This window comes from Vidua macroura, chromosome 4 (assembly GCF_024509145.1).
Source record: "Vidua macroura isolate BioBank_ID:100142 chromosome 4, ASM2450914v1, whole genome shotgun sequence".
Lineage (NCBI taxonomy): Eukaryota > Metazoa > Chordata > Aves > Passeriformes > Viduidae > Vidua > Vidua macroura.
Window position 1 is genome coordinate 48,303,669 of NC_071574.1, and position 19,114 is coordinate 48,322,782.

Sequence of the window (19,114 nt, forward strand, 5' to 3'; positions counted from 1 at the left end):
CCAGAGCTAATTACAAGAAAATTAAAAAGTTCAATTCATTAAAATGTCAAAGGAAAATGAATGGAATAAAATGCCTTCCATGAAAGGACTGTCTCTAGAAGAAAGATGTGTAAATAATCAAAATACATAAAGGCAAATTAAGGTGACATGAAAGAAATTGAAAAATAAAATTAAAAAAAAAGGTAGAATCCTTTGGTTGAATACTTTTCAACCTACTAGGATCCCAGACAAAAGTAGTAGCTAAATGTTTCAAACACAGAGGATTTTTCTATTATGCCTTTTTACCTTTGTAATTTTGAAGCATGTGACAGTGGGTATTTTGAGAGACACCATGCGTGACTTTCAATCTCAATGGATCAAACAAATTTTGCAGTGAGTCCCATCTTTTATATGGTTAAAAAAAATGCTGCAGAAGGACTTCATTCATGCCTTTTCCTGATTTGACCAACCAAATTTGTCTAACACCAGATGAAGATGTAGACGGTATCCTGTTGCTGTAACTGACAACAGCCTCAAGACTGGGCTGGTCTGAGCTTCGCTTTTCCTAAAATTGTAATTTTATTGAACTCCCTGGGGAGTTCTTCACTCTTTTGTTTGCAGGCTTAAATATTTTGTCCTTCTGAAACCACACGGTTTCTGAGGTAGCATAATCAGAAGAGGTAGCATTTCACTTGTACAACAGGTGTTTGTTTTTTTTTTTCCTGAAGGAGAGCAGTTAGTGCTTCTTAAAAATTGTTCTCTGCCATCTATTACAGAGGAGAGCATGTTTGTGAGCTGTTATATTTGGTTATTTTAAACCTATTTATAACATAACTGCATAACAGTAACTTAAAATAATGTTTCAACCATAGCATTCTTTGGTATATGTATTTCATATTAAAACATCTGTTTAACTGATTTTTTTTTTTTTTTGATCTTCATGTTTAACTTTTGCTAGGATTATTAACTTTTAATATCTGTGAATTTCTAAGCCATCCATTCAGTTATTTGGTGCAATTCTGCTTTGTCTTCTCAGGACATTATGTGTACAGTCTAAGGAGCGCTGTGAGGCTGTGCTTGGGATCGTAGGTCTGCAGTGGCCAGAAGATACAGAGTGCACTCAGTTTCCAGATGAGAACTCAGACAACCAAACCTGTCTAACACCAGATGAAGATGTAGAAGGTACCTCCTACACATATTACAGCAAATAAAAGATTTAAATGGGTTCCCAAAGTCACTGGTCTTTGTTTTTTTCATACCTCCCCTTTAAATTATAATATTTAAACTGTGGAAATTATTCCAAACTGAGTTCCCCTACTCCCCAACTCTGTTCCACTCCTTTGTCCTAAAATGGTACTGTGAGATGAGACAGAAGCAGTGAAAGGGTTAATAAGTGGAAAGTTATACCTGGTTCCATTAGTTGAAATAGACACATAATTGTCAATCTCTTTTTGTCCTGGGGATTTCTTCTACTTATTTCAATGCCTAATACATCACCACAATGGTGAGAAGAGTAGCTAGGAAATTCATACTCACGGTCTAAACATTGCATGCCAGTGATTTGGCAAAGCAGTGACATTTGACAGAGGGCAGCATGGAAGGGAGAGCTCTGGAAAATGTTGCTGCACCACGTTCCTGGTGCAATTATGAAGTCTCGCCTGACGCACAGCTCCTGTCTCACAAGCCTTCTGTCTGTGTTATTTACCCTTCTGAAACAGCCTGGCTGACAAATCCGTGCCCGTGTCATGATTAAGCTTTTGTCTTACGGAGTCCTGTTTGTCCCTGTTGGTTGTCCCTGACAGAATGCTCACCCAGTCACTTCAAGTGCCGTTCTGGGAGGTGTGTCCTGGCATCCCGGAGGTGCGATGGTCAAGCTGACTGTGAGGATGACAGCGACGAGGACAGCTGTGGTAAATAAATTCAATGAGTTGGAATGGAGGGCAGCTGCAGCATTGGAAAAGGAGCTTCATCTTTCATTCAGTTATTTGAATTGTAGCATGAGAGTTTGGAGAAGGAGAACCCTCTTTTTTTGTATGTTTAAAAGTGTTGGGTTTTTTTTTTTAAAGAGAGTATCAGTAAAAATACTATAGCAAGAATCCTTCTTAATCAACATTAACACAAATTGTGATAACTGATCATTTAGATTCTGATAACCATACTCTGGGATGCTTGAGTATTCATTAAAGAATCAAGCTAAAAAAATTCTGCAGATTTAATTCCTTTCATATTGCTGAAGGCTTTACTGAGCTAAAATATACCTCCCTGGCAGATTAAATCTTGAATCTGTAAATGTAGTTTTAAATTTATACATGATAATGTTCTTGTTAGGATGTATACTCAAAAGATGTCATTATGATATATTGTGTTGCTGAAGTGGATTCTGTATGTTTCTTCAGATTGGTCAACCTCAAGTTACAAGTACAAGCATAAACCCTTAAAATTTATTCTCCAGTATGTTTCTGATTTTACTTTTAGTATAGATGCTTTCGACATGTAACTTAAGGGCATGTATTGAGTACCTAAAATAATCAAGAAATCTCTTGGTCAATAAGTATCCTTGTACATGCTGGCAGGACAGTTTCAGGAGAAAGGAGTTCTAAATATTTATTAATTGACTAAGCTGTAGCCTTCAGGGAGGTCTGCGTGCAGGCCTGGCATCCCTAGGGGCAAAGAGAATAATCATACATCACTAAGGATTCAGAGAAGAGGTGTGCTTATGAGCAAAGGATTGGAAAACATTCCAATAGAATAGGGTTAAGGTGCACAACCTGTGTGTTTTTTTTTTAACTGAGAATGGGTTAAGAGGGAAGCAGAGTTTATGTGAACAACAAAACTGTGGCAATAAGAGAATTTCTACTCAGAGACAGTAAAATAAAATCCAACACCAGAAAGCTAAAGATAGGCTAAACTTCAATCTTGGCAGCCCTATAAAATGCTTCTTTTTAAAAAGCAGCTTGTTTTAATGTTTGCAATAGTCAAGGGTTTATTTACCCACAATGTGTGATGTATTCTCAGTCTCTGGGAGTTTCCAGATCATTCTTGTACTCTCTCTCTTCTTTCTTTATTTCTTTCCCTCCCTCCATCCCTGTAAAAAAGAAAGACAGAAAAAAAAAAAAGGATATGCTCTCTGAAATATGATTTAATATTAGGTCATTCTCTTGTTTGGGTTATAAAGTAAAGTCAGAACTGATGATCACGGTGATTCTTTCAGAGTTTGACATCTCTTTACTTTGAATCAATTGTCTTAATTGTCCTTCCTGCCAAATATTTTTTGTTGCCACCAATTTTGAACTCCTTAGAAAACGAATTGTTATGTGTCTTTTAGGATAATTTTATTCTCCTAGACATTAACATATGAAACATTGTTCTAATATGTAACATTCATTTCTCGAATGGATCTCTCTCTAAAGTCTAGACAGAATGTCACAAGCAATCAGCAGAATTCTTATCAGCTTCTATAAATATGGAAGACTGTATCAGCTAGGAAATTACTGCTGTCAGGGTGACATTACATTGACCAGGGCTAATATTGTTACTGAAGAACAAAAAGTCCTTGTAGAGCTCCAGGAATAACTGTCTCTGACTTACTTATAGTCCATGTGTGCAGGACAAAATCAAAACTTGATGATCTTTCCATGTGTAAATGCATAGCTCAAATTTTATTAGCTTTGTCCTTTTAAAATGGTTCTCTAACATTAAAAAAAAACACTGACTGTTTAATTTGAAACCCTTGTATTTGAAGTACTTTAAATGATAGACATGGAATAGCTTTACAGTGCAGGGAGGAGGCTGAAAAGGACTAGCTACAGCTTTCTTATGCTTAGAGTACTCTGGCTGAAAAGATCAGTTAGAACCATGCAAAGGACTGAGGTATACTCTGCCCATGCAGAGGAGAGCTGTATTCAGCACCCATTGTCTCCTTCTGTCAGCAATCCCTGCCATACTTTCACATGGGCATTGTGAGAGGACATCTCAGCCATGCAATTGCAGTGAAATCCTGAGACTTTAGTGCCATCTACGCTGGGATTTGGGGAGAAAATTTGACTGAGATTACTGGAAGTGAGACTTCTGAGTGCAGTAAAGTGCAGGGAAGGTAATTTTAAAAAATACTATTATGAAAGATGTCACGAGAGTTTGTGGTATTAAATATAGTTGTAATTGAATGCATTAAATTGTTGGCTGCTGAACAATGCCTCTGGCAGGGAGCAGAAGAAGGTCCTACACCTACTAAAGAAATTGAGGACATAACATTCATAGCCAATACTGTCTTTCACTATTTTCTGCAATCTGGGTTTTGACCTGTAGTATTTTAGGTGAGAGAAAAAATATGGTGGTCTTGACATTAATGATTTAATGATAATTTTGTGGGAAATATATATATATTTGGATAACAATTGGTAACTTTATGTTATGAAGAGGAATGAAGGTAAGATCATATATGAAACCATATCTCTTGTCAAAATGGATTTTTGAGCCGGGGTAATGTACATATAGGCAAGTTTAATGTACATATACAGCTCTGTTTTCACTTCCCTTTCATTGAATTAAAAATGCATGTCACAAAAATAATTCGAGATGAAATATAAATACTACAAATTGATGAATCTCTACCAACAAAACAGTGTACTTGAACACTGAATTGAGTAACTAGTGAATTGTTCATAGGAAATTGTCTCTGTCTATGTGATTAGTTTTGGAGAGTCCTGGTACACTTCACAATGTAACACTCTAATGTGTGATGAAGAGAAAAGGAAACATGTATTTAATGAATTGTAGACACTGCTAAAAAATTTCTAGGTTCATGAATTATGGGGGTTTTGAGCTTTTTTAATTTCATGTTCATATCAAGATCCTAACATGGCATTCCTTGTTCTGTATAAGAGTAGAGAATTTTTTTTGTTTCAATTAATTTTTCATTAATAGTTATCATGAATATTGTAAAGAAGGAAACCTGGAAAGTGGTGATACCCAAGAAAGTTATTTGATCATGAAGAATTAATTTCAAAGGTTAAGGCTATTTATTTCTCTGGGCTTTTACATTTATTTACATGTTTTTTTCAAATCTAAACAAAATCAAGCACCCCACACATCCAGGTACAGGTAAAACCTGAATAGATTTTTCCAGTAATCCAGTAGGGATTCTCTGGTTCATATTTGTAAAACATGTACTTCTGAATTAGAACTTCTTGGAGACAATGTATTTGCTTAGTAACTTAACTGCTGATATGCTTTCACAGTTCCAGGTCCAGGCAAAGAGAGGTGCTGCTTTAAATACTGTTTTAAAATTTATACCTGAACTATTTGCATTTATGAACATCAGGGCTATCAATTAAATTTGCCCTTAGATTAAAATTAAAAGTTTCATCTACAGAACAGGCCAAACAAGGCAATCAAATAATCTGGCTTAGTCAGGACAACATGTCATTTTTATGGCTTCCTATAAAACCATTTCTAGACATGCAGGGCATTAGTATGTCAAAGTATTTAAACTGGTATCACAGTAAAATACTTTATTAGTTGATGGAAATAAAAAGTGGAATAAAGCAAGAGAAAATTATTTTCTAAAATGTAGCTTGGGCTGTTCTTAATTTCCAACAGCTGACCAACAGAAATTTTTCTGTCAAAGCACTTTGACATAGTTTTGTATTACTTCTCTTTCTACTTTTCACTGTGATTCTGTGTTAGATTCTAGATCATCACTGCCAGGGAAAACAGTATGTATTTCTACATGGTTACATGGAGATGCCATGCTTTTATAGGATTTGCTTTTGAAAGACCGAGGAATTTCTACAGACTTCAGGATTAGAAAAGTTCTTATATTACTAGTAAATCTATTTCAAGAATAGTGGTGTGTGGGTATTGAGCTAATGCCTAAACCATTATAGATATGTATAATATTTACTCGTAATACAATTTTTATTTCAAAAGCACTGAAGTATTATGAAGTGTTATAATACTTAGATCCATTTATTAAGTGTGCACTGTGCTAATCTTATTTCCATTTCTTCATTAGTAACTATTGGTACCTGCTAAAATTTATATTGCAAGTGAAAATATTTTGTGTGTTTCAGGACTTTTAAGGAAGAAAATGGTTGATTCAATATTGCATGCAAGTATTTCAGAACTGTACTTCTCTGCCTCCAGGTTGCAGAGAAAGGGGTCTTTGGGAGTGTCCTTTGAAGAAGCTGTGCATCAAACACACTATGATCTGTGATGGTTTCCCAGACTGCCCTGACATGATGGATGAAAAGAATTGCTGTAAGGACTCATGCAGTTTGTTACTCCCTTAAAAGGCTGATCGCATTTTGGGGATGTTGGGGGGCAAAATAAATCAAAGTAAAAATGCTTTATGCTTTCTATAGGCAGAAAGACTTAGTCATTCCCTCAGTTCCCTTTTCAGTTCGACTATGGCACCAATTTCTCTCTTTCCTCATCTTGTGTCCTTTGTTGTTCCCATCCTTGGATCCTGGCTGTCTGTTTTGTCACTCTCATCCTCTTTTTCTATTAATTTCTCTTTCTCCCTCCTTGTTCTTGTGCCTTTGTACTTTCATTCCTTGTAGATTTTTGACTTCTTTTCCCAAGTTTCCTCAACTTCATTTTATACAGGCAGAGCTCATAGCTGCTCACTGCTCATTTTTTCCTTGATTTCTACTTACCTGTTTTTTGGTAAATGCCTTATGTCTCTTCCTTATTTAGTTTCTTTCCTGATTGATATTTCTTAGATTCTGTCTCCCTACTTAGCTCCACAGATTTCTTCTGCAATCCAAACTGTGATAACAATGAAGATAGAGAACTTAGGAGGGTGCACTGGTGGCATGAGCACGCTGCCCATGTGCACAATGCAAGTCTGTTCAAACTGCTGGCAGTGAGCAGCAGGCCCCTGCTCCCCTGTGGGGGCTGCTCTCACTTCTGTTTCCATCTGAGAACGGGATGGGAAGTGGTGGAACATCTGCATACAGCTGCTTTGCAGGCTCCCACCCTGCTTACTAAGCTGGGAGTGAGTGCCCTGAGATGTTAGCTCCACTTTCATTCATATATTAGTGGTACTCTGAATTCTCTTCTCTTGAGAAAACCTGGTGGTGTGGGCATGGTCCCAAGACAAGGAAGTAAGAAAAGACATGCTGGGAGAAAGTTTGCACAAGACAGGATGGATCATTGGTTGGTAAAGTTGGTTGAAAACTGAAATTTTTCATTCTCTGAGTAACCTGGTATTTTGTCATTTTTGCTGGGATGTTTGCATATAATTTTGTGATTTAAAAGAAGTCGCTCCTGAGTCTCTGGAGTTCTGATGGTAGGAGCATTTTATGTGCTAAGTGAAGCCTATGAATATGTTTGCCAAAATGAACAGCAACCTGCATGTATCACTAGATCAAACGTTGTTTCTTTTTGGGAAGCTGAAGCTCACAAAACATTTCTTAATATGCTTTTCATTGTAAAGATTATACCACTTAACTTCCAAGCTCTGTGCTGTAATCTAAAGAGTGGAGGTGGTATTAAAGTGATTTACTTGTGATCACACGTTAGGATCATGACAGAGAAAAGATTATCAAAGGACTAAGGTTAAGCTAGTTTATAATTATCAGAGTATATTTCCTCTCTGCTTTTGATCTGGGGCTTGAATATTCTAAAACAGCAACAAAGTTTTCCCAGCTGAGGGCTTCCAGTTTTTGAATTATGCTCTCTCTGGAAGGTGGAGTTAAAGTGTTTTTTCTGGTTTTGCATGCTTTATTCCAGAGCCAGAAAGATCAGGGGTAGGCAGCGCTGCCTGCTCTATCTGTATGGAGTGCACTCTACCCTGTGGAGTGCACTTTTTGTACTAGTGCTGCAAATAAATACTTGGATTGTATGGCACTATAAATGCTGTACATCAGCCAGACAAGGGCACAACTGAATGCAGCTCCTTTCCATGCATTCTCTCCTTCTCTGCCCTCCCCCAGGTCTCAGAATTCCCTAATGATGGGGTTTATAGAAGCTGGAAGTGTGTTAGTGAGGAAGGTACTGTATTTCTACACACCTGGCTTTTGGAAGGGAGGTTGTTGGGGGAAAACTAATATCCATTTGCAAATGGAAGCTCTTGTGGTTCCCATACTGAACAGACTCTGGAAATCCAAATGTAAGGATACCAGCTGTGAACAGAACATGTCTATCAGTACAGCAGTTCTCTACCTCTAAAGTGGAGATAAAAATAAATATATAATTTTCAAAAGCACAGGTGAATTCAAAAATTAATATATAATTGCTGTGGCTGAGATGAAATAGATATTCATTGTGGTAAAATAATTTTTGCAAAAACCATGAAGAACTAAACAAATTTGGATCAGTCAGCTAAAAAACACAGGACAGTATTTTCTCTCACAGCTTCTGAGGGGCTTAGACAGGTTTCATATAACAAGATCACAAATGATACTAAGTAATCCCAGATCTTGCATTTGTAGACACTCTTCCTTTCCTCTGAATTGCAATACCCTCTGTCACTGCATGGCAGCAACCACCTTCTGCATCAGTGGTATCTGTACTGAATTTTGTTGAAAATGTGTCTAGCTTACTTTTTCCATAAATCTGATCTGTATCTACCTTCACCCTCCTCAATTTTTCATCTCAATGTGAATTTCACTTTGTTCACAACTTTCTCAGGAGGAAGCATGTTTTTGTCTTTGCAGCATTTTGTGACGAGAGTGAACTTGAATGTGCCAACCATGAGTGTGTGCCCCGTGAACTCTGGTGTGATGGGCAGGCAGACTGTAGTGACAGCTCAGATGAATGGGACTGTGGTAAGTTTCTGCTGTGTGGTGCCTCAAAGTGGTGTTTGGGTGATGGTAGTAATCACTGGTGATTTAATTCAGTATACAGTGGTGGAAAGGTGCTCCCTCTATAAGCAAAGAGAAGACTGGGGTGAGGTTGGGAAAAGCATGCGAGGAAGTGGGCAAAAGGGAACGCAAAAGCTCGGTGTGAAGTCTCACAGGGCAAAGATACAAGAAAAGTGATACAGCAAGAAAATGCATAGATGATGTGTGTAATCTGGAAAGTATTGTGTCGAGGAGAGATTGAGAAAATGTTGAGATTTGGAAGGACCTTTTGAGAATCTTTTTTGCATGTGATAAAAGCAGTTCCTGAATTTTTATGTAAAGATTAAGAGAGGAGAAATGGTGATGGTCTTTCCATCTAGATTATCTAACTCTAGATAAAGGCTATAAAAATTAAGGCTATCAGCAACCCATGTGAATCTCTGCTGGTGAATTAGAAGTATTTGGGTTTATTCTTACCCTCTCAACGCTTTTGCTGTTCAATGTGTCATGCTGTTCACTCTTAGCAAGGTTCTGATAACCACACTTGCCTTGGTTTTAAATTGCATAGCTATTCAGCAAGTAAAGCTAGGAAAGGTGCTAGCAACTTGGAAGAATCCCGAATGTAGTTGTATGTTTTCAGTTTTCCATCTGTAAAACTATTTGAAATGATACTGAAGTTTTCTTCCTTTTTTCTTTACAGTTACACTGTCTAAAAACACGAATTCCTTGATGCTCCTGACCGTTCACAGGTCAGCTGCTGATAACCATGTTTGTGCTGATGAGTGGCAAGAAAACTTAAGCCAACTGGCCTGCAATCAGATGGGTTTAGGGTAAGGTCAGTAGTTTGTAGCTTTGATGAATTTCTTAGGACAACTGGAGTGCTGGAGTTAGATGTGAACTATCATTGATCACTGCAATGTTAGACCTAGTGTGGAAATGGTTCACAAAGAGGTAACGAAATTTTGTGAATTATGGCAGGAACAGAATTTCACTAAAATCTAGGCACTTTCACCACTTTATAAATGTTACACGATGGTTATTAAGAGTGTTTTGAAAAGATAATGGTGTTTTGCCAAGTCTCAGTACTTGAACTTAGAGTTATTGCTGAGGCTCAGAATTGTTTGGCAAGGTAATACTCTGTTTCTTCCTAAAGAATTAAAGCAGACTTAGGAAATACAGGAAAAATCATCTTCATTTATTTGCTTTCTGCAGTAAATACTGTAAGTTAGACAAGTGGATGTATTTAACTTGGACATCTCTGCACAACAGATTGTTGGAGAGAAGGTTTCTCTGTGGAACTCAGAAAAAGAAATAGCCTCTAAGTGTCTTATTGCATGCACACTAAATTGTGAAATAATTGATGCAAAATATAACTATTGGATAAAAAACAAGTTCAGCTGCTCTGATGTTCACAGCTATCCATTACTAGGAAGAGGCAAATCTGATGGTATATAAGGCTATCTTTTGCCAGTGTCTGATCCCCAAACTGAATTAAGAGGTGTCTTTTCTGTTTGCTTTTCTCCACTACGCAAAGTGACATTCTTTGTACCTTTCTCAAGGTACACAGGAGGATAAAGACCCTAGGTTAGGGAGCCTGCACGTAACATACTCTGTACAGTCTTGCACTGCAGGGATACTTGGCATCCGTTCTAACAGATGCCCTGAATTGAACTAACTGGACTGCATGCCATTCTAACACACAACAATTTTATACTCCTCTATCTGGGCTAGTGTATCTAAAGAATATTTGCATTATCTTCATGCTTTAGCTTTATATAGCATCCTAATAAAGGTTTATAGAATCATAGAATATACTGAATTGGAAGGGACCCATAAGCGTCATTGAGTCCAACTCCTGGCCCTGCATAGGACACCCCAACAATCACACCCTATGCCTGACAGCATTGTGCAAATGCTTCTTGAAGTCAGACAGCCTTGATGCTGTGACCACTTCCCTGGGGAGCCTGTTCCAGTGCCCAACCATCTCTGAGTGAAAAACCTTTCCCTGTTACCTAACCTAAACTTCCCCTGATGATTCATACCATTCCCTTGAGTCCTGTCGCTGGTCACAAGATGGAAGAGATCAGTGTCTGTCCCTCTGCTTACCCTCCTGAGGTAACCAAGTGACCTCAGACACTCCTCATACAGCTTCCCTTCCAGTCCCTTCACCATCCTCATGGCCATCTTTTGGATGCTCTCTAACAGTTTAATGTCTCACATTGTGGCACCCAAGACTGCCCACAATATTCAAGGTGAGGCCACCCCAGTGCAGAGCAGAGCAGGACAATCCCCTCCCTTGCCCAGCTGGTGATGCTGTGCCTGATGCCCCCAGGACAGGGTTGTCCCTCCTGGCTGCCAGGGCACTGCTGACTCATGTTCACCTTGCCATTGGTCTTAACATAAAATTTGCTTCTCTTTCCCATGATGCTTGCTGCTGGGAAAATATAAATGTATTAAACTATCCCAGCACCTCTGATTCCCTCCTTTTTCCAGAGGTGTGCCTAGGCCAAAATCAGCATGGGTAGAAACTTAAACCTTCCTGCTTCTCCACTGATGCTTACTAACTGGTGTTACCAATCCTACACTTTTAAGAAACATCAGAGACAAAAATGATTCTTAAATCTCACAACTACCATTTTCTAACAGAATGACTTCTATTCTAGAAGTCAATTTTTCTACAAGATCTTTTTAGTAGGGACAGGCAATTTTGTCAAGGGCAGTGGGAAGTCTACAACTACAGTTTGACTAATTTCTAATTCTTTCTTGCAGTACTTCAGAAAACCAGACTAGTGTTTTTCTTTCCTTTCTTAATGCCCAATTTTGTCAGTCACCTGAAGCTTGATTTTCTTAGGTATTCTTCAAGTTTTTGTGGAGTGGCACTGCCAAAAATACAGTAAATTAGCATTGAAAAGCTATAAGAAAAACAAAGATTATAATGTGTTACCAGAACTGATTTCCAAAAGAAGTAATATGAGTAATACAGCTATTTAATTATTTCATTAACATTGCATAGGGATTCAGTGAAAATGTCACAGAGGCTAATGTTTTCTATATGGTGAAATGGAAGAAGATACTGTGTAATCTGATCTGAAGCCATGAACTTCATCTCTTGGCATTTATGTCCTGTATACATTATTTAATTGACTTATAACAAGAATGGCTGAATGTGAGGTTAATAACTTTGGTGTTTTTAACAAACTCTTTCTACTCACCATTGAGGGTGCAGGTAAATTAGACTGTGTATTGCACAGAACTCAAATAATGATAAAACTTCTCCTTTTTACATTCAAAAATATTAAATAAATATGAAATGTTTTACACAGTGCTTTTCTGCAAGTATTCCCAGTGGAAACCACTTCATTTTACTCTTTCAGAAAATTAAAGCTGTGAATGTGCAAATTCTGTCCACATTAGAGCACACTGCAGAACCACCCAGTTTTGTGGCCATGCAGATTTCTTTAATAGTTAATAATTTAATAATTACTTACAGCAACACTTGGTTTTGTTTTAATAGCTCTCTTTATTCTTAGAGAAAAATAATGCATGTGAGATATCAAATTGAAGACTTATTAATGCGTTAGACCAGGAATTACAATGAATGGTAGCATTTGGAAATTTTATTTTCTGTAAAGCTCTGCAAACTGTTTTTCATAACTGTCTGGTGCTTTGCTAAATAAAAACTCCCAATTACTATATAATGTGGCAGTGTTTAAAATATAAAGGCAAAGCCTTTCTAACAGCTTTTGGATATTTTAGTACTTGAGGCTAAATTTATCTGAAAAAACAAATGAAGATAATTAAATTGTAGTGGCTAAAGTTAGCTTAATTTAATGGATAGTGCTAACACATTTTACAGAATAGAGTCTGTCTGTTTGGAATGTATGAACCTTGAGTCTGCAGCAACATGAAAAGTTAATTCTATTCTGCCCGTTTCACAAAATGCAAGCAATTTTAGTGGCTGTTTGCCAATTATAATTCTACAGATGATGTGGTTTTCCAGTTTTTCATAGCACAACTCATGGAATGTGTTGTGTGATCCATGATGTAACATCACATAAATCCACAAGTTCCAAGCATTGTCTGAAAGGCTTTGGACTAATGATGGCTGTTATGCAAGTTATGCAACATGTATTCCTAGCAGTTCTTATGTTTTCCTCTAGTACAAAAGATGTTAAATTTGTTTGTTTGTAATGCTAAGAGCTTAATGGGAATGCTCAAGTCCTAGGTTTCACAGTTTACAACCAGATGGAACTATGATGCCACCTCCTCTGACTGCCTCTTTATGTCAGGACATATAAGTTTATTCAGAGACTTCCGACTGAGTCCCAGATTTCATTACAGTGAATTTAAATGCAGTCTCTGGCAATTAGTTTTTCTGTTTACACAGGTAGAGAACAGAACAGCAGCACATCTGTCCTGGTGTGTGCTAGAGGCTATGCTGCTGAGGATGGGTGTACTGTGTAGGTTCAGAACATTGGAAGAATGTTTTTTGTCATGATGTTCAGTTGAATATTCGCTTTCATATACTTGGAAGTCCACATTTTTGTTGATGAAATGGCAATAATAAAAGCATGGTCTGCTCAGCTGTGAAATTTGATAAAGGCAGTAGTGGAGTTGTTCTGTCATTCTGTGAAAATATAGTGGAATAATTTGTCTTTCTTAGCTGCACTAGCATGATATAGCAAATACAATAAACTTCAAGAGTTTATACTCAGCAGAGTACAGGGGAATTTTACTTCACCTGCTTGTTCTGGTCTAGTATCAGTGTAAAACTGCAGCTGTCTACCAAGTTACTTGCTTTTAAAAATCTACTGTTGTCTCTTCCTGTGCCTGCTGCTCCTTTTCTTGGAGGCTGTGTCACTGGTGGTCCACTGAAACCAGTAGCTCCTTTTCCTTCTTTCCTCTGCTGTAGCATCTGCTGTGCATGTATTTATGAAAGGGACAGACAAATCTGTTGTTGCAGCCTGACCTTCTGTCTTTCCTGGTACTTTTCACTCAATGCCTTTGGTATAAAGATCTTGAATAATTGATGGCTGAGCAGTCAAGCTGCTGGACAAAAAATCTCTTGTTTTTACATGATCCAATTTGGTTTTTTTATTACTCTGTAACTATTTCTGCAAGAGGAATAATGGAAGCTCGGCTTAATGTTTTATTTGCTTAAAGAACATAACAAAAACAAAACCCAGAATCCTTCTGTCATACTCATGTAATAAATTTGAACTTCTGAATGAATCTTCATTTTCTCCAAGAGTAGACATGTAATTTAGTGAAACAAATTCCATGCCAAAGAGCAGGTATTTGAACTCCTTAATTCAATCTAGATTTCTAGATTGATTCAACAGAATGGAACATACTCTTAACCTGCCTTGAATTTATTCATGTTTTCCATGACCACAGAGTTCTATTAATCCTGTAGATGATATATATAGAAAGATAACAATTTTTTTACATTTCATTTAATTATTTAAGAATGGCAACTAATAACTCATTATTGAAATTTACTGAAAATAGAGCTGTGGCAGATGTGGAAGGCTGTTCTAGTAAATTGGAGCAATAATAGACCAATGTTAAAATATGTAGACTTTATTCAGTGTATTAGAGTTGTGCTAGATTAATATCTGATAGATTATGTCTCATCTTTCATGAACACGTATAGTTTAAAATACAATTATTTGGATAAGGCTGTTTTTGAAGAAATTCCAACCTTATAATTCCTGACAAATTGTGACAATTTCTTCAAGTAGTCATTAAGCATGTGGTCAGTCCCCTCATATAATACTTTCTAGTTCCATGATGGGATTTTTTAAAATAAAATTATTATTTGTATTAATAATTTTATTGTCTCAAACAGCCTTGGAGCTGTCTGAATGTGCTTTTGGATTTGGCCATAGGTGGCCATACTTAACCTGCAGAAGTCCCTTCCAAGCCCAGCCGTTCTGTGATTGACTAAAAGAAAGATACATGAATCCTACCAATCAAGGAAATGTTCCTATTCTAATGATTGGTCACAAATCCTTTTTCAAACTATTTTTTCAGTAATTTGTACATTATAAACCTACTGCCCTCTTTTTTCTTTCTTTTTTTATCCAGGGGCTTCCAGATTCAAATTTACTCCATTTAACACTAAACAGATGTTAAATCTCTCTGCATTGAAAATTTATTCTGAAATCTGCAAGTTGAAGTGTTTTGGTTTGTGGGGTTTTTTTGGGTTTTTTTTTGGTTTTTTTTTGGTGTTTTTTTGGTTTTTTGGGGTTTTTTTTGGTTTTGTTTTGTTTTGTTTTTTTTTTTTTTACTTATATATTGAAACTAAAATATTGTAGATTTAGACTAGACATAAAGAGTAAATGTTTTACAATGAGCATGGTGAAACACTGGAGCAGGTTACCCAGAGAAATGGTAGACACCCCATTCCTGGAAACATTCAAGGTCAGGTTGGATGGGACTCTGAGCAACCTATTCTATCATTTAATGAGGTGACTTAAGACTTTGAGAGGGGCAAGGACTGCAAGAAACACAGCATCTTTTATCAGCCAAGCTTTCAGGCAAATAGGTCTTCCTTCAGTTTTGCTTTCTGCTATATAATTCAGGAAAATCTTATTTGACCTCCACACCCTCTCCTCAACTCCTACCAAGCATCCTAATGAAAGATTTCCTCTGCATGTAAACCCTGTATCATTAAACACACAGGTTTCCTTTCAAAGGTAACCTTAGCTGATGAAGTGATGCCAGCATTAGCTTTAGATATAAAAAGTAAGCGGAAAAATTTAAAAATGCCTATGAGAATATGGCTCTCAAGTTCTGTTAGAGACGAGAGAATAAGAAATTGGTAATAAAAGAATAAATATTATACATGTCCTGAAAAAACAAGCATAAGTTACACTATGGGAAGGTTTCTTAGTGAATAGTAATTCTGTAAAGGATGATGTTGAACAAAGAAACAAGTGAATTTTATTTAAATTCAGTGAATACTTTCATTACGGGGGGGGGGAAAGGTTGAAAAACCAAGTTATTTTATTTGTTTCAAATTTTTGAAATTAAAGAACTAAAATTTTGTTTCAAATCAACATTTTTCTCTTAAATACATGCTTTGTATTTTTAAAATGGAAAGCTAATTGACTTTAAATGAAGGACTTTGCTTTGAGGTTGAAGGATTTAATTTGAGGTTGAATTAATACTTCCAGCTAAGAAAATCTAGATTGTATTTGAAGCTTTAATGTCAGATGCTCCCAAATGGTCTTTTTTTTAAGTTTAGCTACAAAATCATACTTTATGAAACCAATAATTTACAGAGTCAGAGAAGACAGTGCTGTGGTTTAATGCCAGCCAGCTGCTCAGCCCTGCACAGCTGCTTGCTCACTCCTCCTGGTGGGAGGGGGAAGACAATCCAGAGGAGCAGAAGAAAGAAGGCTCATGGGTTGAGATAAAAAGAGTTTAATGGGTAAAGCAAAAGCCATGCACACAAGCACAGCCAAACAAGGAATTCATTCACCACTTCCCATGGGCAGGCAGTTTTAGGCCATCTCCAGGAAAACGGGGTGCTTCACCTGTGCTGATGACTTGGGAAGACAAACAACATCACTCCAGACATCTGGCCCTTCCTTCTCCTTCCTCCCACTTTGCATACTGAACGTGAAGCTGGGAGATGTGGAATATCCCTTTGGACAGGAGGGGTCAGCTGTCCTGGCTGACTCCTCCTGAGTCTTTGTGCACCCCCAGCCCCATTGCTGCTTTGAGTGGGGTGAGAAGCAGAAAAGGCTTCAACTCTGGGTAAACCCTGCTCAGCAAGAGCAAAATCAGCCCTCTGTTATCAAGACTGTTTTCAGCACAAATCTGGAACACAACCCCATACTAGCTGTGCAGAAAATTAACTCTATCCCAGCCAAAACCAGCATGCAGAGATAAAGCAAGCGAGTAATTTTTTTTTCAGTATAATTATGAGTTCATTCATTCTTCGTAGGTTAGACTAGTTTATCAGCTAGGAGATAGGACTGAGGGATTTTGAAACCTGAAAATATCACAGTGATTATGAACTTTCTGCCAATAAATTTAAAGAATAATTTAATCATACGTGTTTATTTTTTCAATCAACGCAGTGAATACTTCCAGTTTCTATTTTCTATATTTCAATATGCTTTCACTTTAAAATTTCAGATATCTCTGATTTTAATACTGCTAAAATCAAGGTTTTGATCTTTTAGTCCATATGGTATGGCACAGCTGTGGCTTTAGAGAATTCTACTCAAGACCAAGAAACATTTTAACCAATACGTACCGACAGGAAACAGATGCTGTTCCAGCTCTGAAATAGGCCTAATTTGCTTTAAATTAGTGCCCAGATGTGTGTCATCCATTGCCTTCTGGCCTAACTCAAGGCTTCCTTTCTCAAACCTGCTGTCACATGAGGCCTGCAAGAATGGAATTATAGAAACTAAACTGACGTGTCACTGTTACTCGGAAGGAAGAAGTAATCCAGTTTATGGATTATACTTTATTCTAAACTTGCAATTGAATGCATTTGAATGAGTTTTTCCAAATGGAATAGGGAGAATAAGGTATTGAAAACACTGCTGTACAGAAGTATCCCAAATGTGTTACAAACAGTGATGAACTTCATAACCTAAAATTAGTCCCTGCCTTCTAGTTTGTTTTCTTTGTTTTTCGTTATAATTTAGTATACAAGTCATAATGCTTATTTTTCACTGTAAACTTTGACTGTTGTGCACAGTAATCAGCAGGTAGCAGACTAGAATGCTCTGAAAACTTCTTATTAAATATTTCCATTGTACAGCTTGTCTAATGAAACATTATTTTTCTCCACTTAGAGCACATTTATAATGTAAAACACAGACTGGGTTCTCTTTTTCTCTCTTAATTCTAAAAATTCCTCTCTTAAACACACATAAGAGAATTGCTAGCTTGAAATTAAATTTATTAAAGGAATATTCTAATTTTTAAGTTGAAATTGAAAAATTAGTAAAATTTAAGTTAGAAATTCCTGCTTGAGTTATGTAAGTGCTACTGCAAAATGTTTTGCCTCATTTTATAAGTAACTGATTTTATAGGTTATTAAATATTTTTAATTGACTTAGATTAAAAGAAACTTTTAGATTAAAGTAATTAAATATGTTAGAATTTTATGTGGCCTGTGATGGTTGCTAGATCTAGCAGACATCTTTCTGTGAAGGAGCAAGACTAACTTGGCCAAGGTACAAGCTGTAGGATGACCTGAAACGGAAAGTAGAATTCTAGAGAGAGTGAGCATGTAGATCAAACTTACAAGAACTGGTGTAGAACCAAAAGTGTCCTGGGAAATGTGAAAGGCAAAGCAAGAAAAACCCCAAAACAAAACCACAAAAAAACCTTAGGAAATCATATTACGTTAGTAAGATAGCAAAGACTAAAGAAGAAGGGTTAGAGTAAGAAATGAATGGGTGATACACCGCTTTTCAAAGTAGCTAGTTTTGTTAAAATAATCTAAGAGCATTTAATATTTATGGCTCTGGTGAGTCTCCATTATGGCTGACAGTAGTGGTAACCATAGGTTTGAGAAATTGTAGAGAATGGAGGAAACTGGTATGTCATCTTCCATTAAAATGATAAAAGAATGAGATACAAAGATTTACAAACCAAGTTCCTAGCTTGAATTACCAACAAATTACAGCAGTACAGGGTCTTAATGACAGACAGAATGTATTTATCAGGAACAAATCATGTCAAGAGTCCCTTAATTTATTCCTTGAAATACCAGACACACTGTGTATGGGGAAAAAACTGCAGATGTAATATACTTTTAACTTTCACACTGTGAAATGACTTCTGAAATAAGTAAGGAGCTATGAACAGAGATGAAATGATATGGGAATGTTGATGATTCATTGTCAGACCATAAAGATGTGTTGGTGGGGGGCTAGACACATATCAGTGTGTCTGGGAGGTTACAGTGGTGTTGTGAGTCATTCAGATGATAAGAGTGGAGAGCAGGCCTGATAATTTCTCATTCAGCAGCATCAAGCTGGGAGGATCTGAAAGCATTTTGGAGGACAGGATTAGAATTCAAAAATTTTTTTGAGAGGTTGGCACAATGGCCCGAATTGAACAAGAATGTTTATGTGTAATCACTTTGTGGTATTCAGTTTGTGGTAGATTTGGACTAAATGAGAATTGGTCAACAGAAATTACCAGAGACCTAGATAGCATGGTCTGTGGAGAAGGGTTGGAAACTCTACTTGGTCAGTCAGAGGGAAGGAGTTCTAGGAGTCTTGAAATATGTAGAAGGTTAGGAATGAACTGCTCTCCATTTCCAGTGGAAAAAAGAGTAATGAGCTTAAATGACAAGAAGGAAAATTAAG

The 19,114-nt window shown here is 36.9% G+C and overlaps 1 protein-coding gene across 4 annotated transcripts in view; it reads left to right on the top strand.

The window, feature by feature from the left end:
- Window positions 1-19,114, top strand: part of CORIN (corin, serine peptidase) — a 128,789-nt gene that overhangs the window by 92,244 nt on the left and 17,431 nt on the right. For all 4 annotated transcript variants that reach the window (XM_053976526.1, XM_053976525.1, XM_053976527.1 and 1 more), the window contains exons 12-16: window positions 1,016-1,161; window positions 1,782-1,889; window positions 6,124-6,237; window positions 8,640-8,750; window positions 9,466-9,595. In XM_053976526.1, coding sequence (XP_053832501.1) covers window positions 1,016-1,161; window positions 1,782-1,889; window positions 6,124-6,237; window positions 8,640-8,750; window positions 9,466-9,595 — 609 coding nt within the window. The remainder of the gene's footprint in view (window positions 1-1,015; window positions 1,162-1,781; window positions 1,890-6,123; window positions 6,238-8,639; window positions 8,751-9,465; window positions 9,596-19,114) is intronic.